General features: G+C 46.2%; 1 protein-coding gene across 2 annotated transcripts in view; it reads left to right on the plus strand.

The window, feature by feature from the left end:
• Positions 1–19,797, plus strand: part of LOC123746734 (Pseudouridine synthase 10) — a 37,295-nt gene continuing 17,498 nt past the window's right edge. Inside the window, exons 1-6 of one of the 2 annotated variants that reach the window (XM_045728482.2) lie at positions 1–813; positions 5,864–6,091; positions 7,605–7,742; positions 12,606–12,769; positions 12,968–13,179; positions 17,950–18,075. In XM_045728482.2, the coding sequence (XP_045584438.2) occupies positions 649–813; positions 5,864–6,091; positions 7,605–7,742; positions 12,606–12,769; positions 12,968–13,179; positions 17,950–18,075 (1,033 nt within the window). In that variant the 5' untranslated portion in view covers positions 1–648. The remainder of the gene's footprint in view (positions 814–5,863; positions 6,092–7,604; positions 7,743–12,605; positions 12,770–12,967; positions 13,180–17,949; positions 18,076–19,797) is intronic. The other variant, XM_045728484.2, reaches the window with a different exon arrangement.

Raw genomic sequence — 19,797 nt, forward strand, 5'->3', positions numbered from 1 at the left:
TGTAGTAAACAATGTTATCAGTGCCCACGCTGCTGCTGCTGCTCTTGGAACTCTGCGAGGGAAAGAAGTTGTTGTTTTAGATTCAGCTACTCAGAACAAAAGTTCCAAGTAGCACGGGCTATGGTGAGCCCGTAGTGGACTTACCTGGCACAGGAGCGGGGCTGTGGAGAGGAAAGGAAGGCTTTGTGCACTAATGTACACTCTACGTCGGCTCCCGGCAGGTAGTTGTATTTCCCAGAGAACCTTATTAAAGTACCCGGAAGCAAGCAACAACTGGTGCATGTATCGCCAGGAGTTACAGGGTTATTGATAGATTTCAAGTTTCCCCTTTGATCGTGGTGCGAGGAAGACAGCAGATTGATTGATAAAAGATTAAAGCCACCCCAGAGGTGGCACGGCCATGAATAGCCAAAGACAACAGATCTTGCAACGTCATAGACTATTAGTTGCAAGCCTTTAACGTGCAACAAATAAGGATCATATTTTCATCTGAAAGGCATATATTTTCCATAGGCTGTAAGAAAGTGGTTTTGGTGTCAAGTGTCGACCCATAAATCACAGCAACCAAGAAAAATCTGCAGATTTTACACCGCACTTTGATATTTCTAAATTCACACTTACCACAAGAAGATACTGAACAGATCTGAAATGCTAGGAACAGATTCACTTAAGTTTCTGGAGGACATAGGATGTTGTCGACGATGCATTCTGGTCTACCTAGGAGTCCGAACAGATGCTTTATATGGTGGACTGGCAGCTATCAATTCAGCAATTCGGGAAGCCACCGAGGAGCTTAATACAAGCAAGGAGGAGGCAAGTATTAAAACAGACCTGTAAAATGCCTGAGTAGGGGGTGCCGAGTTATTGTTGATCTTGTGCCTATGAAGCAGTCACTTTAGGGCCAAATGGCAGTTGAGTTTTTTTTTATAAACAAACTTAAGTATACAGGGCAGTGCTGCTATCTTATTCTATATGAAGAATTAGAGAGTCTAGGTAAAAAACTAGCTGATTTTATCTAGTATCTCCATCTATAATAATAATAATAATAATAATAATAGTTATTAATATTAATAATTATAATAATAATTTGTTTACACAAATGTCCATAAATATGAGTCATAAAAGGGGAAGATGCACAGATAAGTATATTGCTTAAAGGCACTAATTCACAGTGAGCATTTCAGGCATAACTTAAGATAAAATTAAGATTGTTTAAAGGTTTGATGAGGTGGACACTTAATACTAACAAGAAGCATGCTAACATGCAAAATTGTACAAGACATTTTGTAAATTATATACAGTACAGCTTTTAGAGAGAGCACAACATGAAAAGAAGTCAGAGAAAGGGAACAGGTGTTATTAGGAAATAGTGGAACCTCGAATGATGAGCGACTCCAGTTACGAGCATTCCGAGTAACGAGCGAGCCACTTGCAGAAAATTTGTCTCGATTGATGAGCTTTTGCTTGATTAACGAGCAAACCTCACGATGCTTCCTAGCGTTCCCGATAGTTCTCGGACGCCTCCAACGACAGTGTTGTTGTTGTTTCACAAGATGAGCGTTTCACATGACGAGCTCAGTGCCGGAACGGATTAAATTCGTTAATCGAGGCACCACTGTACTTAAAATTAAGGGACATACAGGAACATAATTAAATTGTTGAAAATTATGAAAATACTTGATAACTTATTGAGAGACATAAACAACAGCTGCTTTAACAGTTCATATAAAGTTACACATTTTTAATTGTGTAACATGCAAAATGTAAGTCCACGTGCCCTCTTCCTTTCCCTGCAGGTGTGGTTAGCCCTGTTTTTGGCCTTCACTCACCTGGTTCCACCTTCAAAGCATCTGAGAGTTTAGCTTTGGGTGTAGCCATCAACCACATCAATAATGCAGGCAGTTGAGCCTTCAGGTCCTGCCAGGGTTTTGAAGCAATTGTCTCCACAACTGCTCACTCCCATCCCCCCCACTCCAAGCCTTCTTCCGAGGACATCTTTCTGTCCCAAGTGTTGGATGAAGACTATGGCTATTCCCCAGAGTCTATGTGGCAGTCTTCTGGGGCTAAGAGGGAGCCAAGGAGTGCCTATGGGTGTTGTTTAACCCTTTGTGGACCTTGGTTACCTCTCTGCAGTATCATTTGCTCCATGGGATAAATTTCATATCATTCTATGTATGAGTATGATTGTTCAGCTGCTGCTCCTTGTGTTCAGTTCCAGGTTCCATTTGGTGCCTCAGAATCATCATAGTTCTGGAGGTTTCCTTCCCATGTTTTCCCTTTGGTGGCTCACACAGATTTGTTTTGGTTTCTCTTGCAGAATTTAGACCATTCTAAATTTGAAATAATGCCGACTCATCACACCAACAGCTGGCAGTGGTGCAGCAGCTGGGACAATGACGCAGGAGGCAGGGAAAGTAACACTGACTGAAAATCCCAAATGAGGCTTAACCAAGTCTGAACCCAGGCCAGAAGAAACTGAGACTTCTGCCAGCATACCAGGAACCTGAACTTGGGGAGCCAGGAAAAACCAGATCCCTGGCTAGCAGACACGCACTCCCATCAGAGGAGAACTGAGGGTGGAGCAGCTGGCTGACCCCTGGCTGCCTCCCTCCCTGAAAACGAGGGAGAGGTGGAGATGCGGCAAATGAGCTGGCACAAGTTTCATGAAATTTTGATAATTTATTAGATTATTGGGAGAGTTCTATTGTGGTTTCTGGGGGTTGCATTCTCATGCAAAGCCAACAATATTTGTTCTTACTTGCCGATTTTTGGTGCCTTCCTCAATGGTGGCATAAATGAGCAACTTAATATATAAATGTCATTGCTTCCTGCTCCTCTGGGAGGGGGGTTATGTTCTGGTTCTTGGTTCCCAGTAGGCCGTAGAACATGACTGATGGAACCTGGTCATATGACACACTAACAAACCAGTGTGACACCCTAACAAGGGGAGCCGGTCGGCTGAGCGGACAGCACACTGGACTTGTGATCCTGTGGTCCTGGGTTCGATCCCAGGCGCCGGCGAGAAACAGTGGGCAAATTTTCTTTCACCCTATGCCCCTGTTACTTAGCAGTAAAATAGGTACCTGGGTGTTAGTCAGCTGTCACGGGCTGCTTCCTGGGGGTGGAGGCCTGGTTGAAGACCGGGCCGCGGGGACACTAAAGCCCCGAAATCATCTCAAGATAACCTCAAGATAACAAAGATGGTAGCTTCAGGGAGCCACCGGGGAACAACCGTGGACATCTTCAAGAGGAAACTAGATTGTTTCCTCCAAGGAGTGCTGGACCTACCGGGCTGTGGTGGATATGTGGGCCTGCGGGCCGCTCCAAGCAACACCCTGGTAGACCAAACTCTCACAAGTCAAGCCTGGCCTCAGGCCAGGCTTGGGGAGTAGAAGAACTCCCAGAACCCCATCAACCAGGTTTCGCCCAGAATTTGAAGTGTCAGCTTCAATGCTATTTTTTTTTTTAACCCTAAACAAATATAGAGATTGTTGTAAGTGTGGATGCTTTTATTGTATTTTATTTTATATTATTTGCATAAAATAGATTATCATGGGATTACTGTACATACCAGACAAGTTTTTTTTTGTTTTTAAACATATTTATCACTGTCCAGCATCCAAGAATTTCACAAAATGATTAGTCTAGCTTTAGGAATATATAGAAAAATTCTATTCATTATTACTCCCAAAACCCAGCAGTAGAGAACCAGCTGTAAAGTAGTAAACAATATAAAGAGAAAAGCCACAACTCTTGTGAATGGTTATTTGAATGCAAGCATACAAGTGAAATTAGACCTTTATTGTACCCAGTACATTACAAAATTGATACCTATCTTGAGGTTATCTTGAGATGATTTTGGGGCTTAGTGTCCCCGCAGCCCGGTCCTCGACCAGGCCTCCAACCCCAGGAAGCAGCCCGTGACAGCTGACTAACACCCAGGTACCTATTTTACTGCTAGGTAACAGGGGCATAGGGTGAAAGAAACTCTGCCCATTGTTTCTCGCCAGTGCCTATAGTGTAGGGAGTAATGGCAGCTGCTATAATGTAGAGAGTAATGGCAGCTGCTATAATGTAGAGAGTAATGACAGCTGCTATAATGTAGAGAGTAATGGCAGCTGCTATAATGTAGAGAGTAATGGCAGCTGCTATAATGTAGAGAGTAATGACAGCTGCTATAATGTAGAGAGTAATGGCAGCTGCTATAATGTAGAGAGTAATGACAGCTGCTATAATGTAGAGAGTAATGGCAGCTGCTATAATGTAGAGAGTAATGGCAGCTGCTATAATGTAGAGAGTAATGGCAGCTGCTATAATGTAGAGAGTAATGACAGCTGCTATAATGTAGGGAGTAATGGCAGCTGCTATAATGTAGAGAGTAATGGCAGCTGCTATAATGTAGGGAGTAATGACAGCTGCTATAATGTAGGTAGTAATGGCAGCTGCTATAATGTAGAGAGTAATGGCAGCTGCTATAATGTAGAGAGTAATCAAACATTGAACAAGTTCGTTATTGTATATTCATCTTGACCACTAGCAAAAATCATCAAAGTCAAAATTCTTTTGAATATAATATGGCTATTCAAATCAATTAACTAATTTAGATATGGAAAGTTGGTAGAAAAATATTAAGTAAAAAAGATATAAAAGTTTTACAGTGGTCTTATTACAGGTGTATTACTCATTTACCGTTACTATAATTTTTCAGTACTGTATACTGTATTATGGATTTATTGTTACTTTCATTTACTAGTATATTATGTATTATCTTTGCATTTTTATTCATGTATTACGCATTAATATTGCTCTCATTTACTGGTAGGTGATTCATTACCATGATCTGTCTTTGAATTTAGAGCCTTGAAAAGAATGATAAGTTTTGCTGCGTTCTCTGTTCTAAGCTGATTCCTTAGCTTGGTATTTACCTGAAGTATTTACCTCAGTATTTACCTGAATTTACCTGTGGGCCACTGTCTCTCTCTGGCCTCGATGAGACAGGAAGCTGGTGGCTTGTCAAAGGTCCCTATCTCCAGATGATTTTATCCAACTGCATTTTGAATTGCAGCCACGTTTTGGCATATACTGCTACGGAAGGTGTATGCGGTTCCATGGGTTTATAAGCCGGTGAGTGAAAAACCATAGTCTCTTATGTCCTACATAGTGGCTTGAAACTGTTGTTCCTTGTTTGTGTTACATCTGACCTTGTAAAGAAGGTCAAATGAAAATATTGTTCAGCATTTTAAGAGTTTCAATGAGACCAGCACTCTCATGTCTCTCTTGCATTGTTGTTAGCCCTGCGGCAACTCAATCGTTTGTGGTATGAGATTCAACTTGGTTCTGGAATGATTTTTGTCACCTGGTTTTGAACTTTTTCCTAAGCAGATATGTGTGTTTCTGAAGATTAGGTCTCCATGCTTGGATACAATAATCTAATTCAGGACACACCAGAGAATTATACAGTTAAATAACCACCTTCCTTTCCTTTCCTTGAAGTTATATGTTTGTTTGACTTTTCCTAGGGTTTGGTTGGCTTTTTCTTGGGAAAGTCATTGTGGCTTCCTGAAGCTGTCACACTGAGATGTGGCTCACTTCTACTAGATTTCATCAGCCTTGGCATTCAATTTTTGCATACTGTACATTGATTTGCTTGTGGTGTAGATGAAGAACTGATATTTTATAATGTTGACATTGCAAAATATCCCAGCATAGGCGACCAGGGATACCATCCCTGCTTACACCTTCTTTTTACATAGCTAGAACTCCTTGCTTTATGGGATTATTACCTATAATTATTTCCAGTTGTTAATCTTTCTAACCAAAAGTATACATTACAGATAAATATATTTATATACCGTATTTACAGATTGATAATTGTAGCAAAGATTGCAACAATTCCGAATATGAAGAGAATCACAAGCTCAAGAAAACTGTGACCCAAGACCCAAATGAAACGTGTATGAACACTGACGGAGGAGGCATTGTTCCTGACAACGGCACTCCTGCACACGTCATAAAGAAGCAAAAATGTGCCGTTTGTCTCACCTGCATTGGATTGTTACAGTGGGGTTGCTCGGCTGATGCTGTCAAGCTGGTAAGAGATGCTCCGTTAGTCCATCACTCTTTCACATGCTGGTTAATAAACTATTGAATACCGTCTTGCTAAATTTAATGCTAGAGAGACTCACTTGTGTTGTGGGTTTTAATTTTCATATAATGGCTCCCAAATGTGTAATTTATAAACTTTCAGAAAATCTTTTATTATTACCAAACTTTGTATAATTTAGGATAAATTAGAAGAATACATGCCCATAAAAATAGCATGATTATTGGTGTAGTAAATCAAAACTGAATTAAGTTTATTGAGGTATAAATGCACATAAAGGGATGAGGTAGCTCAAGTCATTCTCATCCTGTTCAGTTCAACATACATACATACATACATACATACATACATACATACATACATACATACATACATACATACATACATACACACACACACACACACACACACACACACACACACACACACACACACACACACACACACACACACACACACACACTTGGAAGTTCCAAATGCCCTTGCTGGGACTAGAACTTCCGCTTGTGTGATGCAAAGCCGAGTGCTGTACCATTGTACCATCACCCTACAAAAGTATAGGAGAGTCTTTATGAACCCATTCAACCCCATGGCTGAGTGTATTCGGGTTATGTGGTTAACTATTTCATCTAGTCCAGGTTTAAGCCACAGAACAGGAAATATCAAATGATAAACCAGAATAGTACACAGGTGTAGGTGTTCCATCATGTAGGTGGAAGTTCTAGTCCCAGTTTAGTTTAGTTCATTTATTTTGCACCCCATACCCCATCCTGTGGGTGGTAGTGGAAAGGGTTACAGAGGCACATAATGGGCTCAGTGACTGAACCCCAGAATTCATGTAGCTAAGCCAGTTACAGTCTTGATGAGCTAGTTGCAATATTCATTATACGTCGTCACATCATCAATGGATTCGAGATCAACCAAAAGTACAGTTTCTTAAATAGGCAACTGACAGCAAGGGCATTTGGAACTTTGTAGTATTTAAAGTGAGGGCTGTGTACTATGTGAACGGCATGTGTATGCCCACTACACGCCCACGTACGTGCAGTGGGTGTAGATAAGTGCTCAGCCCTGGCGCCCTTGTTGGCGGTTCCCAGGGCTCAGGGGTCTGATTGGAGCTCCTGGGTTTCTTCTGACCTTATGTGGGCCCTTGTACCCTCCCCGCTGGGTCTGCTTTTGCAGGGTATCAGATTTCCGTATCCCCCTTCCTCTTTATGAGTTTGAGTTGGGTGGGGCTTCCTCTAGGGTTCATTTCTGGGTGCCTTTGGGCGCCTCGGGTTTGTTTGGGCGCTAGAAGCAATCTTAATGAGTGGCTTTAGAGAACCACTGGGGCTATTCCAGAAAGAGGCATTTTATTTTGAATGCTGCCTTTTTGTATCTGTTTGGAGATAATTTTCTCACTTGTCCAAGTGTGATAGAGCCACTTAGAGTTTAAAGTAAATATTCTATATTACAAATGCTTTTGTTAAAATTTTGTCTCATGTAGTTTTGTATATTTCAGCTGAATGACTCTGTATCACAAGCAGGACATGATGCAGAATGCTTCACTCTAGCACTGTCCTTTCCAGTCAGTCTGAGTCTGCGAGTTCATTGGGTCTGGGCACTTCTGCTGCAGGCTTATCCACACTTCCCGACAAAAGTATGAATCTTAATCATTTTTCAACATTTCTTGTATCAGTGATATAGACTTTCCACAGGAAGAAAACAAACAAGCAACACTTCATCCAACTAACACTCTAGCTCGTTAACGCTTAACCCCCCCTTCCCAAAGGGGGAAGGGGAAGCTGGCTCAAGTGAGCCGGCAACCCACCTCCTCAGTTCTTGAACTGATGTCCTGGTGGTCAGATTGGTCACCTCTGCCCTAAATTTCCTGGCTGGTAGAACCATTTTCGTCAGCCGGATCAGCACCGGGTAGGTACAGTGATCAGGTTGGTGTTATGGAGCAAACAGTTGTTCCATAGCTTCCTCGCTTGAGTAGAGGAATTCTACACTGACATTGTCGGGGGCGGATGTCCAGTGGTGCAGCATTGGTGGTGCTGATGACTTTTTTATAGTATCTGAGCCCTGGTGACTGGTTTTCCCCAGAAACCGGACTTTGATGCGGTAAATCATAACGAGGTATCTCTATGACTTACGCATCATTGGAGATTGCCTACCATCTCTACTCGGTATATTGTACCAAGTTGGGGAGTGGGGTCTTGAGGCCAGTCAAGTCTGGCCTCGGGCAGGGCTTGGGGAGTAGAACTCCCAGAACCCCATCAAGCAGGGTTTAACAATCTAGAATGAAGCTAGCTTTTCTGCCTTATATTTACCCACCCGACAGTACTGGGTGCTAGAGCTCTTCCTTCTCTTCTCTATGCTCGGTTCCTAAACTTGTCGGTTGTATTGTTCCTCAGGTTTCCTTCTTCTCGGATTTTCCTTGGGGAGATTCAGGAGGCCTTTGGCGAGTACCTCCTGCAAGACATGGTTTACGCCTTGGTGATGGATCCGGCTTTGTTTGAGTTAGGTTCTTCTGTCCCACATTGGGTGTGTTATGAGGTTCTAGTCTTCCTGGCTAGCAGACCTTTCTTCTCTAGGAGCTTGGTGCAGCATTTATTGTACCAGCGCTTGAGTGGCGAGAGGTCTCTTCAGTGTTGCAAGTATTTTTGGGGGCTCCCTCAAGTTCCTCATTGAGTGCCTCTTCGCTCCTGCATTTCCTTGTGATATGGGTCTGGTGCAATTGCACGCTCAGGTTCCAACTCTTTCGTCTTCTTTGGCCACTGATGACCTTCAGGTTTGCAGTCATTTGGCCTCAGTCACGTGCTTCTTTGGTCTTCTGTAGCTGTCTTCAGACTGGCTTTTGGAGGATGTGGGGGCATTGAGTGTGGGACCTTCGACTGGGTTTCTGGTTTCGGCTGCTGCGGCATTGTCTGCCTTGCTGAAGCTGTTTGCGCCAATCCTCCGGGAGGTGGTTTCTATGTTTTTCAACTTTTGTATCGCGTGTCGACTGGCCGTCTTTGCTCTCTCTTTGGATTCAGCTTGGGCCCCTGGCTGTGCAGTCTTCTATGTCATTCTGTCCTCTGTTGTGCCCTGAGGACTGTGTTGCCCAGTTTTTGTCAGCGGCTTCAACCAGTTGCTGCCGATATACTGTATACCAATATATAAGTCTTTGACCATATTAGACTTGTTGGTGATCTGGGGGAGGGGGTCATTTTAGGACCTCTTAGTTGGGTTATGCCAGGGTTCGGGCCTTGTTTGGTTAGGGTAGGTCTTTAGTGCCAGTTTCTGCATCGGTGTGTTTCCCAGGGCCTTTTTCGTCTGGTCGGCGCAGTGTTTGCTCTGTGCGGCGATTGGTTTCTCGGGGTTCATGTTGCTCCTTTTGCGGGTCGCCCCTAATCTAATTGATAGGGCAATAGGGGGAGGCTAGCTCTTTTTGCCCGTGCTTGGTCCCACGATTCGTGGGCTTTTTGGGTCATCTCTTGCTGCTTTTGGTGGCATTGGGCAAGCCGTCCCTCTGTCGGGAAAGCAGGCGGGTCTTGGGGGACAGGCCTCTTCCCCATCCCTCTGTCAGGTCGTCTCAGAGTGGCTTCGCTTGGGCGTGGTCGAAAAGACCTCATCTCTCAAGTCAGTTTCCCCGCTTGTTTCGAGTTCAGAAACAAGACTGTGCGAATCTCCGGTACATTCTGGACTTGTCTCATCTGAATCAGGTGATTCCTCAAAGCTGGAGAAATTGCTGACCTAGAGAGCGTGCAGAGATCCTTTACTGCTAGAATCCACTCAGTAAAACATCTAAATTACTGGGACCGACTAAAGAGCCTAAATCTGTACTCCCTTGAGCGCAGGCGGGAGAGATACATAATAATTTACACGTGGAAAATAATTGAGGGGCTGGTCCCAAACCTGCACACAGAAATAACACCACATGAGACCAGAAGACATGGCAGGATGTGCAGAATACCCCCGTTGAAAAGCAGAGGTGCAACAGGTACTCTGAGAGAGAACTCTATCAACATCAGAGGCCCGAGACTGTTCAACACGCTTCCACTACACATAAGGGGCATAACTGGCAAACCCCTCACAGTGTTCAAGAGAGAACTGGATAAGCACCTCCAAAGGATACCTGATCAACCAGGCTGTGACTCATACGTCAGGCTGCGAGCAGCCGCGTCTAACAGCCTGGTTGATCAGTCCAGCAACCAGGAGGCCTGGTCGACGACCGGGCCGCGGGGACACTAAGCCCCGGAAGCACCTCAAGGTAGCCTCAAGGTAGCCCCTCCTTTCGGATGACCACATTGTCCCTGATCTGGCTTCTTCTCGAGCTAAGCGCTTGGATGATTTCCCTGGACCTCAAGGACGCTTATTGCTACATCCATGTTCATCTGGGTTTCAGGGATTGGTTGGTTTTCGTGGTGGGGCGAAAAGCTTACAGTTTTCGTTGTCTCCCATTTGGCTTGAATCTGGCACCTCACATTTTCACGCACCTAACCAGGGTCGTGGTGGCCCATCTGCGTCTGCTAGGTCTTCGGGTTCTGGCCTACCTCGACGACTGGTTGGTGTGGGCTCCCAGCCAGTCTGCTTGTCTGCTAGCCAAGAATCTCAGATCTTCTTTCCCAGCTTGCCGGGTTCGGGTTCATGGTAAATTGATGGTAGTCCCAGTTGGTTCCATCCCAGGTTCGGACTTAGCTGGGCCTAGTGTGGGATTCTCGGACTGCAACTATTCCTCTCTCCTGCGGCTTTGCTCTGGTTGCAGTCTCATTCAGTTGTTTTTGAGGGGGGACCTGGATCACTTGGTGGTTGCTCGAGCAGTTGTGAGGGAGCCTGAACTTTGCCCTGCTGGTTTATCCGCTGTGCAGGGTTTGTTTTCTGAGGCTGTTCTGGTGTCTCGGAGCAACCTCCTTCTATTCCAAGTGGTGGGCGGGGATGTTGGCTCTGCTCCAGGGGCCCTCTTCTGTAGTTCCCAGAGCTTGGGAGGAGTTAGAGTTGGGCCTTGGGTCCTATTTGACACTTTGTGAGCTCTGGTGCTGTCTGTGGAGGGTCTTTTGTTGCAGGGAGTGGAGTTTCTTATCCTCCCTGCCTGTAAGAGTTCAATATGGGTGTGGCTCTCCCAAGCGTTCATTTCAGAGTACATTTGGGTTCTTCAATTTCATCATTCCAGATGTTTTCTACCTCCTGAGTCCTCCAGGCAGCAGCTCAGGAGGTCTTTTGTGTGTACTGTACCTCTTGCTCGACCCAGATTCAGCCTTGGTGATGTACCTGGGCTCTTTTGAATTCAGTTTTTCTTCCCATTATTGGAGTACATTAACGAGGTTCTGGAGTCGTCCTGGTTAACAAACTGTTCTTTGTTTACCCTTGGGGCTTGGCGTGGTTTCTATCATTACCCCCATGCTTAACACTTTAGTCCGGGCATGACACAGCATTGAGTCATCCGATTACTGTCGGTAATCTGAGGGATGATGCAGCATTGCGTCATCCCTGGCTGGTGAAAGGCTGGGACCCAAATCGCACAGTTGAGGGGTGGCGGGCGGGGCACGCCAAAGTGTTAAGTGGTAGGTGGTGTCTCTTATTTTGCAGGTGTTTCATTGGGGCATGGGGGTGGTCTCCTTTGAGCCTCTCATTCCCTGCCTCTTTGCTCCTGCTCTCTCCTGTGATGTAGATCTCCTGCAGCTGCATGCGTCTCTTATGTCAGCTGAATTGGTTTCTGACAACTTTGTGCCTGCTCACTTTTGAGTCTTCTGGAGCTGCTTTTCGATTGGGTCATGGAGGATGTTGGCGCACTCGGCGAGGCCCTTCTCGTGGGGTTTTGGTGGCTACTGCCACTGTTGGCGCACTGCGTCAATAATCCTCCTGAACCAGTATGCTCTGGTTCTCAGGGAGACGGTGGTCACATTTTTTGCCTCCCGTTTAGCATGTCAGCAGGTTATCCTGACCTGATCCTTGGAATTGGCATGGACCCAGTATACCTTCTTTGCTTCTTCCTTTTCCTCGCTTCTGTTTTGTAGAAATTGGTTTCCTAGTTCCTGTCATCTGATTTCCAGTTTCATGACCAAAGAGTTTGGCATAGGACCAAAGAGCCAAAACTCAACCCCTGTAAGCACAACTAAGTGACATGGGGGAGGGAGAAGGATGAAGAGTTGAAATTCTGGAAAAGAATGTGGCTGATGAATGAGGAGGCTTGAAAGTTTGGTGAGCTGGCCACCATTGGTTGGCATTAGGTATTGATCTTGAAGTTAATGTTGAGTTTACTTGATCGGCAGGAGGCTAGGGCATGAATGGAGTCTTCTGACTGTGACTGACCTATGATACAACACATTCTTATCTTAGGGAGCAACCCAATGACTACTCATAACGGTGCTTTACACATTGTCTCAAAGCTTCATTTTGATGCCTCTTAAATAAATTTATTGTGGTATATTTAATAAAAAATTGCTTGTATCAAAGTGCAAATATGCAAGTGTGCATGTTTTATGTTGTGTTGTATTATTTATTTATATGCCGTAAGGTATTTAATATAAAACTTTGGCAGGGGCGTGATGATCATGTTGGCACTATCAAAGATGTCTGGAAGAATGTAGTTGGTCCCCAAGTTGCAGAAGTGGTTGGGAAAACCTTTATTGTTGGGCCTTACCAGGACTTTGTTCTCAATGTCACATCTACATACATTCATGACTTGGAAGACTGTAAGATAATGTGAGTACCATACTTGTATTGATTCCAGTCAATATTAAAAAACAATGTCACACATTTATATGATTGAAATTACTTAGATACTGCATTCTGAAACTTTGTCTGATCTCGTCAAACAGTATTCTTTTGTAATTTTTCATATATGTTTGGAGAATTAATTTTGTTAGGAAAATGTTTTAAACAACACTTTGCTGTCTACAGGGACCAGCTGTGTGGAAGCATATTTGCAGCACGTCAAAAGCAACATAGAAAGTACTCCAACGGTATATATTCCAAACAGGCAGTAGACACAGCCATTAAGAAATTACCTGATCAAGAATTTCTTAAGGTTTGTCCATCCCCTCCTTCCATACCAGATGAAGCAGTCTCATTTTCAAGTCTTCAGTGCCAACAGGCACCACTATACATGGCTGGTAAAACACATTCACAAGCTGTAACTTACTGATTTAATGATAGGAAGTCTTAGGGGACAATGGGGGAATGCCTAATGTATTTAGTGTAAACATATTATTATATTTCTGGGGGGAGCCCCGTCGGCTCCCCGGAGCTATCCCAGGCTGATATGCTAATGTCAGACTTTGGCATCAGTCATGTGTATGGAGTTCTTAGGCCTACCGGGGACCACGGCCAGAACCGGGCCCCCTCAGAGAGGCAAGGGGAGCAATGGCCTATAGAAGCCCCCGTGTAGTTGGAAGCATTCTATGTCTGCCATCGACCGGAACAGGCACCCAGAAAGGTAAGCTCCCCAAAACAAACCCCTATTCTGGTTAAAATTGCTACCTAAAACCGAACTAGTGGATAGAACTCCCCAACCGAAAACAAGCAAACTAGTGTGACGTCACACACTGCCGCGCCGCTGTCTGCGCAGCTCCCCCCTCCCCGGGAGGGGGAAGGGGGAGCCCCAGACCCCCCGCGCCGGCTACCCACACCTCAGTTCTTGAGGCTGATGCTATTGGGGGTGCATCATGTTTTGTGTCCGGTTGCGGCGCTTCGCCGTTATTTGCGCGCCACAGCTTCTGTGTCCAGGGATGCGCTGTGGGTTGATCCGGTTTCCCTTCTTCCCTGTTCGCGGGTTCGGGTCTCTCAGGTCGTCCGCAGGGTTATTAGGTCCAGCCAGCCTGCGGTCTATCCCCGTGCCCATGACGTTCGTAAGTTCGCGGCTCTTGCTGCCGTCTTTGGGAATATGTCTTGGTCTGATATTCGGGCGCGGGGATTTTGGCGGTCGAACAGGGTCCTGGCTGCTCATTACCTTGTGAATGTCCCTGGGCCTCGTCGGGCCTGTGTTGCTTTGGGTCGGCGGTTGCAGCCAGTTGTCTCGGCTTCGAGTTGAGGGGTGAGCGACGACCGCCTCCCGGGTAAGTCCCTCTTTTTCTGTCTGTGGGTAGTTAGCTCCGGGGAGCCGACGGGGCTCCCCCCAGAAAACCAGCGTTGAATGTAATGAAACGCCATTTTCTGGGTGAGTCCCGGAGGCTCCCCGGCATCCCTCCCTCCCTCCGGTCGGCGGTTTTTCGCGTTTTTGACATCCAGCCTCAAGAACTGAGGTGTGGGTAGCCGGCGCGGGGGGTCTGGGGCTCCCCCTTCCCCCTCCCGGGGAGGGGGGAGCTGCGCAGACAGCGGCGCGGCAGTGTGTGACGTCACACTAGTTTGCTTGTTTTCGGTTGGGGAGTTCTATCCACTAGTTCGGTTTTAGGTAGCAATTTTAACCAGAATAGGGGTTTGTTTTGGGGCGCTTACCTTTCTGGGTGCCTGTTCCGGTCGATGGCAGACATAGAATGCTTCCAACTACACGGGGGCTTCTATAGGCCATTGCTCCCCTTGCCTCTCTGAGGGGGCCCGGTTCTGGCCGTGGTCCCCGGTAGGCCTAAGAACTCCATACACATGACTGATGCCAAAGTCTGACATTAGCATATCAGCCTGGGATAGCTCCGGGGAGCCTCCGGGACTCACCCAGAAAATGGCGTTTCATTACATTCAACGCTGGTTTTTTGCAACGTATACACTATTGGGTGAACAAGTTTCACACAAAATTGGTGTTTCATTACATTCAATGCTGGTTTTCTGTGGGAAGCTCCGTCGGCTCCTTGGAGCTATTGGACTGATATTAGCTAATATTAGTATGGGGCTTCAGTCATATGGAGTTGTCATGCCTGCTGGAGATGGCTAGCCAGAACATGGTCCCCTCAGAGAGGCACAGGGAGCAATGGCCTATGAAACTTCCTTGTATGAAAGTTTTTTGGTCTGCCATCGACCGGTGTTAGACACCCAGAAATTTAGGCGCCCCAAAACAGGCCCCAACTGGTAGGAAAATAGCAACAGGAGACCAAACAAAGGGTAGAAACTTTCTTCAAAGCAAACAAGAAACAAACAACATGTCATCACACCATGTGCCGCTCATTAGTGACTACTCCCCCCCCCCCCAGGAGGGGGGGAAGGGTTTCTGCCCACATAGCTGGCCGCCGGACCATTAGTTTGTCGACCAAAGCTAAACGGGGTGGACGTTTACTCTATTCTCAGTTGCCTGACAGGCTTTTCACCCAGTTGGTGTTCCTGCTGTACACTGAGCAGTGGCCAGGAATTGGTGCCAAGGGCTGCATGTGCTTAGGGCTTCCCCTCCCTAAGTGCCCTGTGTGTACAACCCTTGAAGTTCAGGGTTGCCTTCCCTGGATTCATCGGGCTCCCATTCCCATAGAGGTAGCGGTTGCTTGACTTCTGCCTCTCCCTTGGGGTCAGCTTTGATCTCGGTGCTTTTGTTTGGCCCTGGGTAGGGGGTGGTTGTTGCTGGTTGGGGCGCACTGGGCTGCACAGCTTGCATAATCGTAGCGGCTGAGCATCTTTCTGGTCCTCTGGGTTGTGTTGTTTCTTCGGAGTTCTCTTTCCTCCTTTTAGCTTTCTTTATTGCCTGTTGGGAGGCTGCCAAGGTTCCTTTTAGGTGGTGATACCTAGGTTCAGTAGGGCAGTCCTTTGGGCCTCAGAGGTTGGTCCCCTCATGGGCCAGTTTGCCCATATAATATAAGGGGTTACAACCGGCTTTGGCAGCTCTAGTGCCTGGGCTTTCCGTAGGGATACATTCCCTCTACAGGCCCTAGAAACCCCCGTCGGGGCTTGGTTGACCGATGGATGTGTCCTCCGAGCCCCATCTCACCTTGTGTGAGTTTGAGGATTGTTCGTTACCCCTGTCTTAGGGTGACAATCACCTGTTCTGCCTCTGTCATGCTGCTTGTTGGGTCGACGACACCTACGACATGGAGTCTTGCAAAACTTGTTCTCCGCTCGTGCTCCAATTTACCCATTGTGCTTTAGCTGAGGTTCGGGGTCAAGTAGCATGCGTGTTGTATGCTAGGTTTAAGTTGTCGCAACGTGCTAGGTTGGTTGCCCACTCAAATGCCCCGGGGCTGCCTCGTTTTGGTTTTAGGGACCCGGATTTGGGGGGGGGGGGGCGTTGATCTTTTCGACCTTGGTTCAGTCCGTGCCCCTTCGCCCGTGCCCCTGTTGCCGGCTCCCAAACATCTGAGGGTTTCGGAGTTGGGGCATGGTTTAGCTGGGAATGAGACTTGGGTGGCTCCAGGGGTTGTCCCATTCGATGTGGAGACGGAGGCATTCGGGCCTGTTCCTCGTGCCAAGGCCTCTGGGTCCTTCCAGCAGGACTTTTCTTTGCTGCCTTTCCCTTGGACTCTGCCTTTTCTTCAAGGGTGGAGGGCATTGAGGGCTGCGTTGGCCTGGTTCCTGGTTTGGATGATTCCGGGGCTGGAGAGGAAGTAGCCTGGAGGTGCATTAACCAGTTTTGATCCCGCGTGGGCTTTGGTGCCTTCGGGGCAGAGTCTGCTGTTGCAAGGTTCGAGGTTTCCATGTCCCTCTTCCTTGTATGAATTTGATGAGAGTTCGCCCCCCCCCCCCCCTCCCGGGGTTTGTTTCCAGATTGCCTTGAATTTCACGGCTTCGTCATTCCGCAGGTTTTCTACTTTTTGGATGTTCCCTGTGGAGGTCTGGGAGACCCTCGATGCCTACCTTCTATGACCTCCTATGAGACCCGGATTTCGTCTCTGTGATGGACCCGGTCTCCATTGAGTTCGGGTCTTCTTCCCCGTATTGGGTGCATTATGAGGTCTCGACATCTTACTATAATGCTGCATCAAAATTAATGTTTTACCACTAGGTATTGAAGTTTATGCATCTGGCAGGCAAATGAAAGTAGCATCATTCCTGTTCCTCAAATAATGCCGAGCCGGTCGGCCGAGCGGACAGCACGCTGGACTTGTGATCCTGTGGTCCCGGGTTCGATCCCGGGTACCGGCGAGAAACAATGGGCAGAGTTTCTTTCACCCTATGCCCCTGTTACCTAGCAGTAAAATAGGTACCTGGGTGTTAGTCAGCTGTCACGGGCTGCTTCTTGGGGGTGGAGGCCTGGTCGAGGACCGGGCCGCGAGGACACTAAAGCCCCGAAATCATCTCAAGATAATCTCAAGATAATCAAGAGCCATACAATGAGCCTTGTGCCACAGGGAGAACATAAGCAATCAGCGGCTAAGCGGATATACTGTTTCGCAGCTTAGTGTATCTTAGTTATATAAATTCTTCTTGAATTGGGCATATTTAAGGAATTAGAGAATAGATCGTCATAGGCACCACCATAGGTTTTGTGTTGAGCAAGTAAAATAAGATGTGTTTGCTTAGAAGAAGGAAAAAGGATATTACTCGAACATAGAAAATGTTGAAAGCATTGCTACAAGAGCTTTAACATAAGGTAGAAAAATTGGATAAAGGTGAGGAAATATTAAAACACGATAGGGGTAAATTTATAAATTATAGAATTATAAATTATAAATTAAATTAAATTAAATTTATAGTGACTTATAAAATATATATGTGTGACCAGTTCATGGAAAAAAAACACTAGGATAAACATTGTATATTCGTGTTTTCAGTAATAATAATCCTGTTTATTTTGACCAGACCACACACTAGAAGTTGAAGGGACGACGACGTTTCGGTCCGTCCTGGACCATTCTCAATCTACTCACAATCGACTTGAGAATGGTCCAGGACAGACCGAAACGTCGTCGTCCCTTCAACTTCTAGTGTGTGGTCTGGTCAACATACTTCAACCACGTTATTGTGACTCATCGCCTGCAATCCTGTTTATAAAGAAATGGCTAAAACTAATGTTTCATTTGTTTTCTTCGCAGGTCGGTACAACAAGTACAGCAGAGACTTGCCGCAGACACCATGGTTTGTTGAGGGTGAACGCAAACTACAATCCAGTGTGCAGGAGCTGTTGTGTGAACGACTTAGTCAGGCTGTTTGTGCCGATGGTAAGCTCGCTTCTCATTTATATACCATTTGAAAATAATTAATTACATGTATTTTACATGTAACTAACATGTAAATTTTACATGTAACATGTATTAATTGCTTGTAATTGCATGTATACATGTAACATAGTGGCACGTTTTATACACGAGAAGCCGAAGTTATTTATGAGTGGCTGTTGGGGGGGGGGTATATATGAGTGGCGGCAGTTACACGTGAGTGGCAGGGGTTACTCATGAGGGGCAGGAGGCTACTTATAAGTAGCAGGGGTTACACATAAGTGGCGGGGGCTACTCACAAGTAGCAAGGGTTACACATAAGTGGCAGGGGCTACTCACAAGTAGCAAGGGTTACACATAAGTGGCAGGGGCTACTCACAAGTAGCAAGGGTTACACATAAGTGGCGGGGGCTACTCACAAGTAACAAGGGTTACACATAAGTGGCAGGGGCTACTCACAAGTAACAAGGGTTACACATAAGTGGCAGGGGCTACTCACAAGTAGCAAGGGTTACACATAAGTGGCAGGGGCTACTCACAAGTAGCAAGGGTTACACATAAGTGGCGGGGGCTACTCACAAGTAACAAGGGTTACACATAAGTGGCAGGGGGCTACTCACAAGTAACAAGGGTTACACATAAGTGGCGGGGGCTACTTACAAGTAGCAAGGGTTACACTTAAGTGGCGAGGGCTACTCACAAGTAGCAAGGGTTACACATAAGTGGCGGGGGCTACTCACAAGTAGCAAGGGTTACACATAAGTGGCAGGGGCTACTCACAAGTAGCAAGGGTTACACATAAGTGGCAGGGGCTACTCACAAGTAGCAAGGGTTACACATAAGTGGCAGGGGGCTACTTACAAGTAGCAAGGGTTACACATAAGTGGCAGGGGCTACTCACAAGTAGCAAGGGTTACACATAAGTGGCAGGGGCTACTCACAAGTAGCAAGGGTTACACATAAGTGGCAGGGGGCTACTTACAAGTAGCAAGGGTTACACATAAGTGGCAGAGGCTACTCACAAGTAGCAAGGGTTACACATAAGTGGCAGGGGGCTACTTACAAGTAGCAAGGGTTACACATAAGTGGCAGGGGCTACTCACAAGTAGCAAGGGTTACACATAAGTGGCAGGGGCTACTCACAAGTAGCAAGGGTTACACATAAGTGGCAGGGGCTACTCACAAGTAGCAAGGGTTACACATAAGTGGCGGGGGCTACTCACAAGTAGCAAGGGTTACACATAAGTGGCAGGGGCTACTCACAAGTAGCAAGGGTTACACATAAGTGGCAGGGGCTACTCACAAGTAGCAAGGGTTACACATAAGTGGCAGGGGCTACTCACAAGTAGCAAGGGTTACACATAAGTGGCAGGGGCTACTCACAAGTAGCAAGGGTTACACATAAGTGGCGGGGGCTACTCACAAGTAACAAGGGTTACACATAAGTGGCAGGGGCTACTCACAAGTAACAAGGGTTACACATAAGTGGCAGGGGCTACTCACAAGTAACAAGGGTTACACATAAGTGGCGAGGGCTACTCACAAGTAGCAAGGGTTACACATAAGTGGCAGGGGCTACTCACAAGTAGCAAGGGTTACACATAAGTGGCAGGGGGCTACTTACAAGTAGCAAGTGACACATAAGTGGCAGGGGCTACTCACAAGTAACAGGAATAATAAATTTTATATAATAAAAATATATATACAGTACTGTATATACTACAA

The sequence above is a fragment of the Procambarus clarkii genome, chromosome 85, assembly GCF_040958095.1.
Source record: "Procambarus clarkii isolate CNS0578487 chromosome 85, FALCON_Pclarkii_2.0, whole genome shotgun sequence".
NCBI classification, from domain to species: Eukaryota; Metazoa; Arthropoda; class Malacostraca; order Decapoda; family Cambaridae; genus Procambarus; species Procambarus clarkii.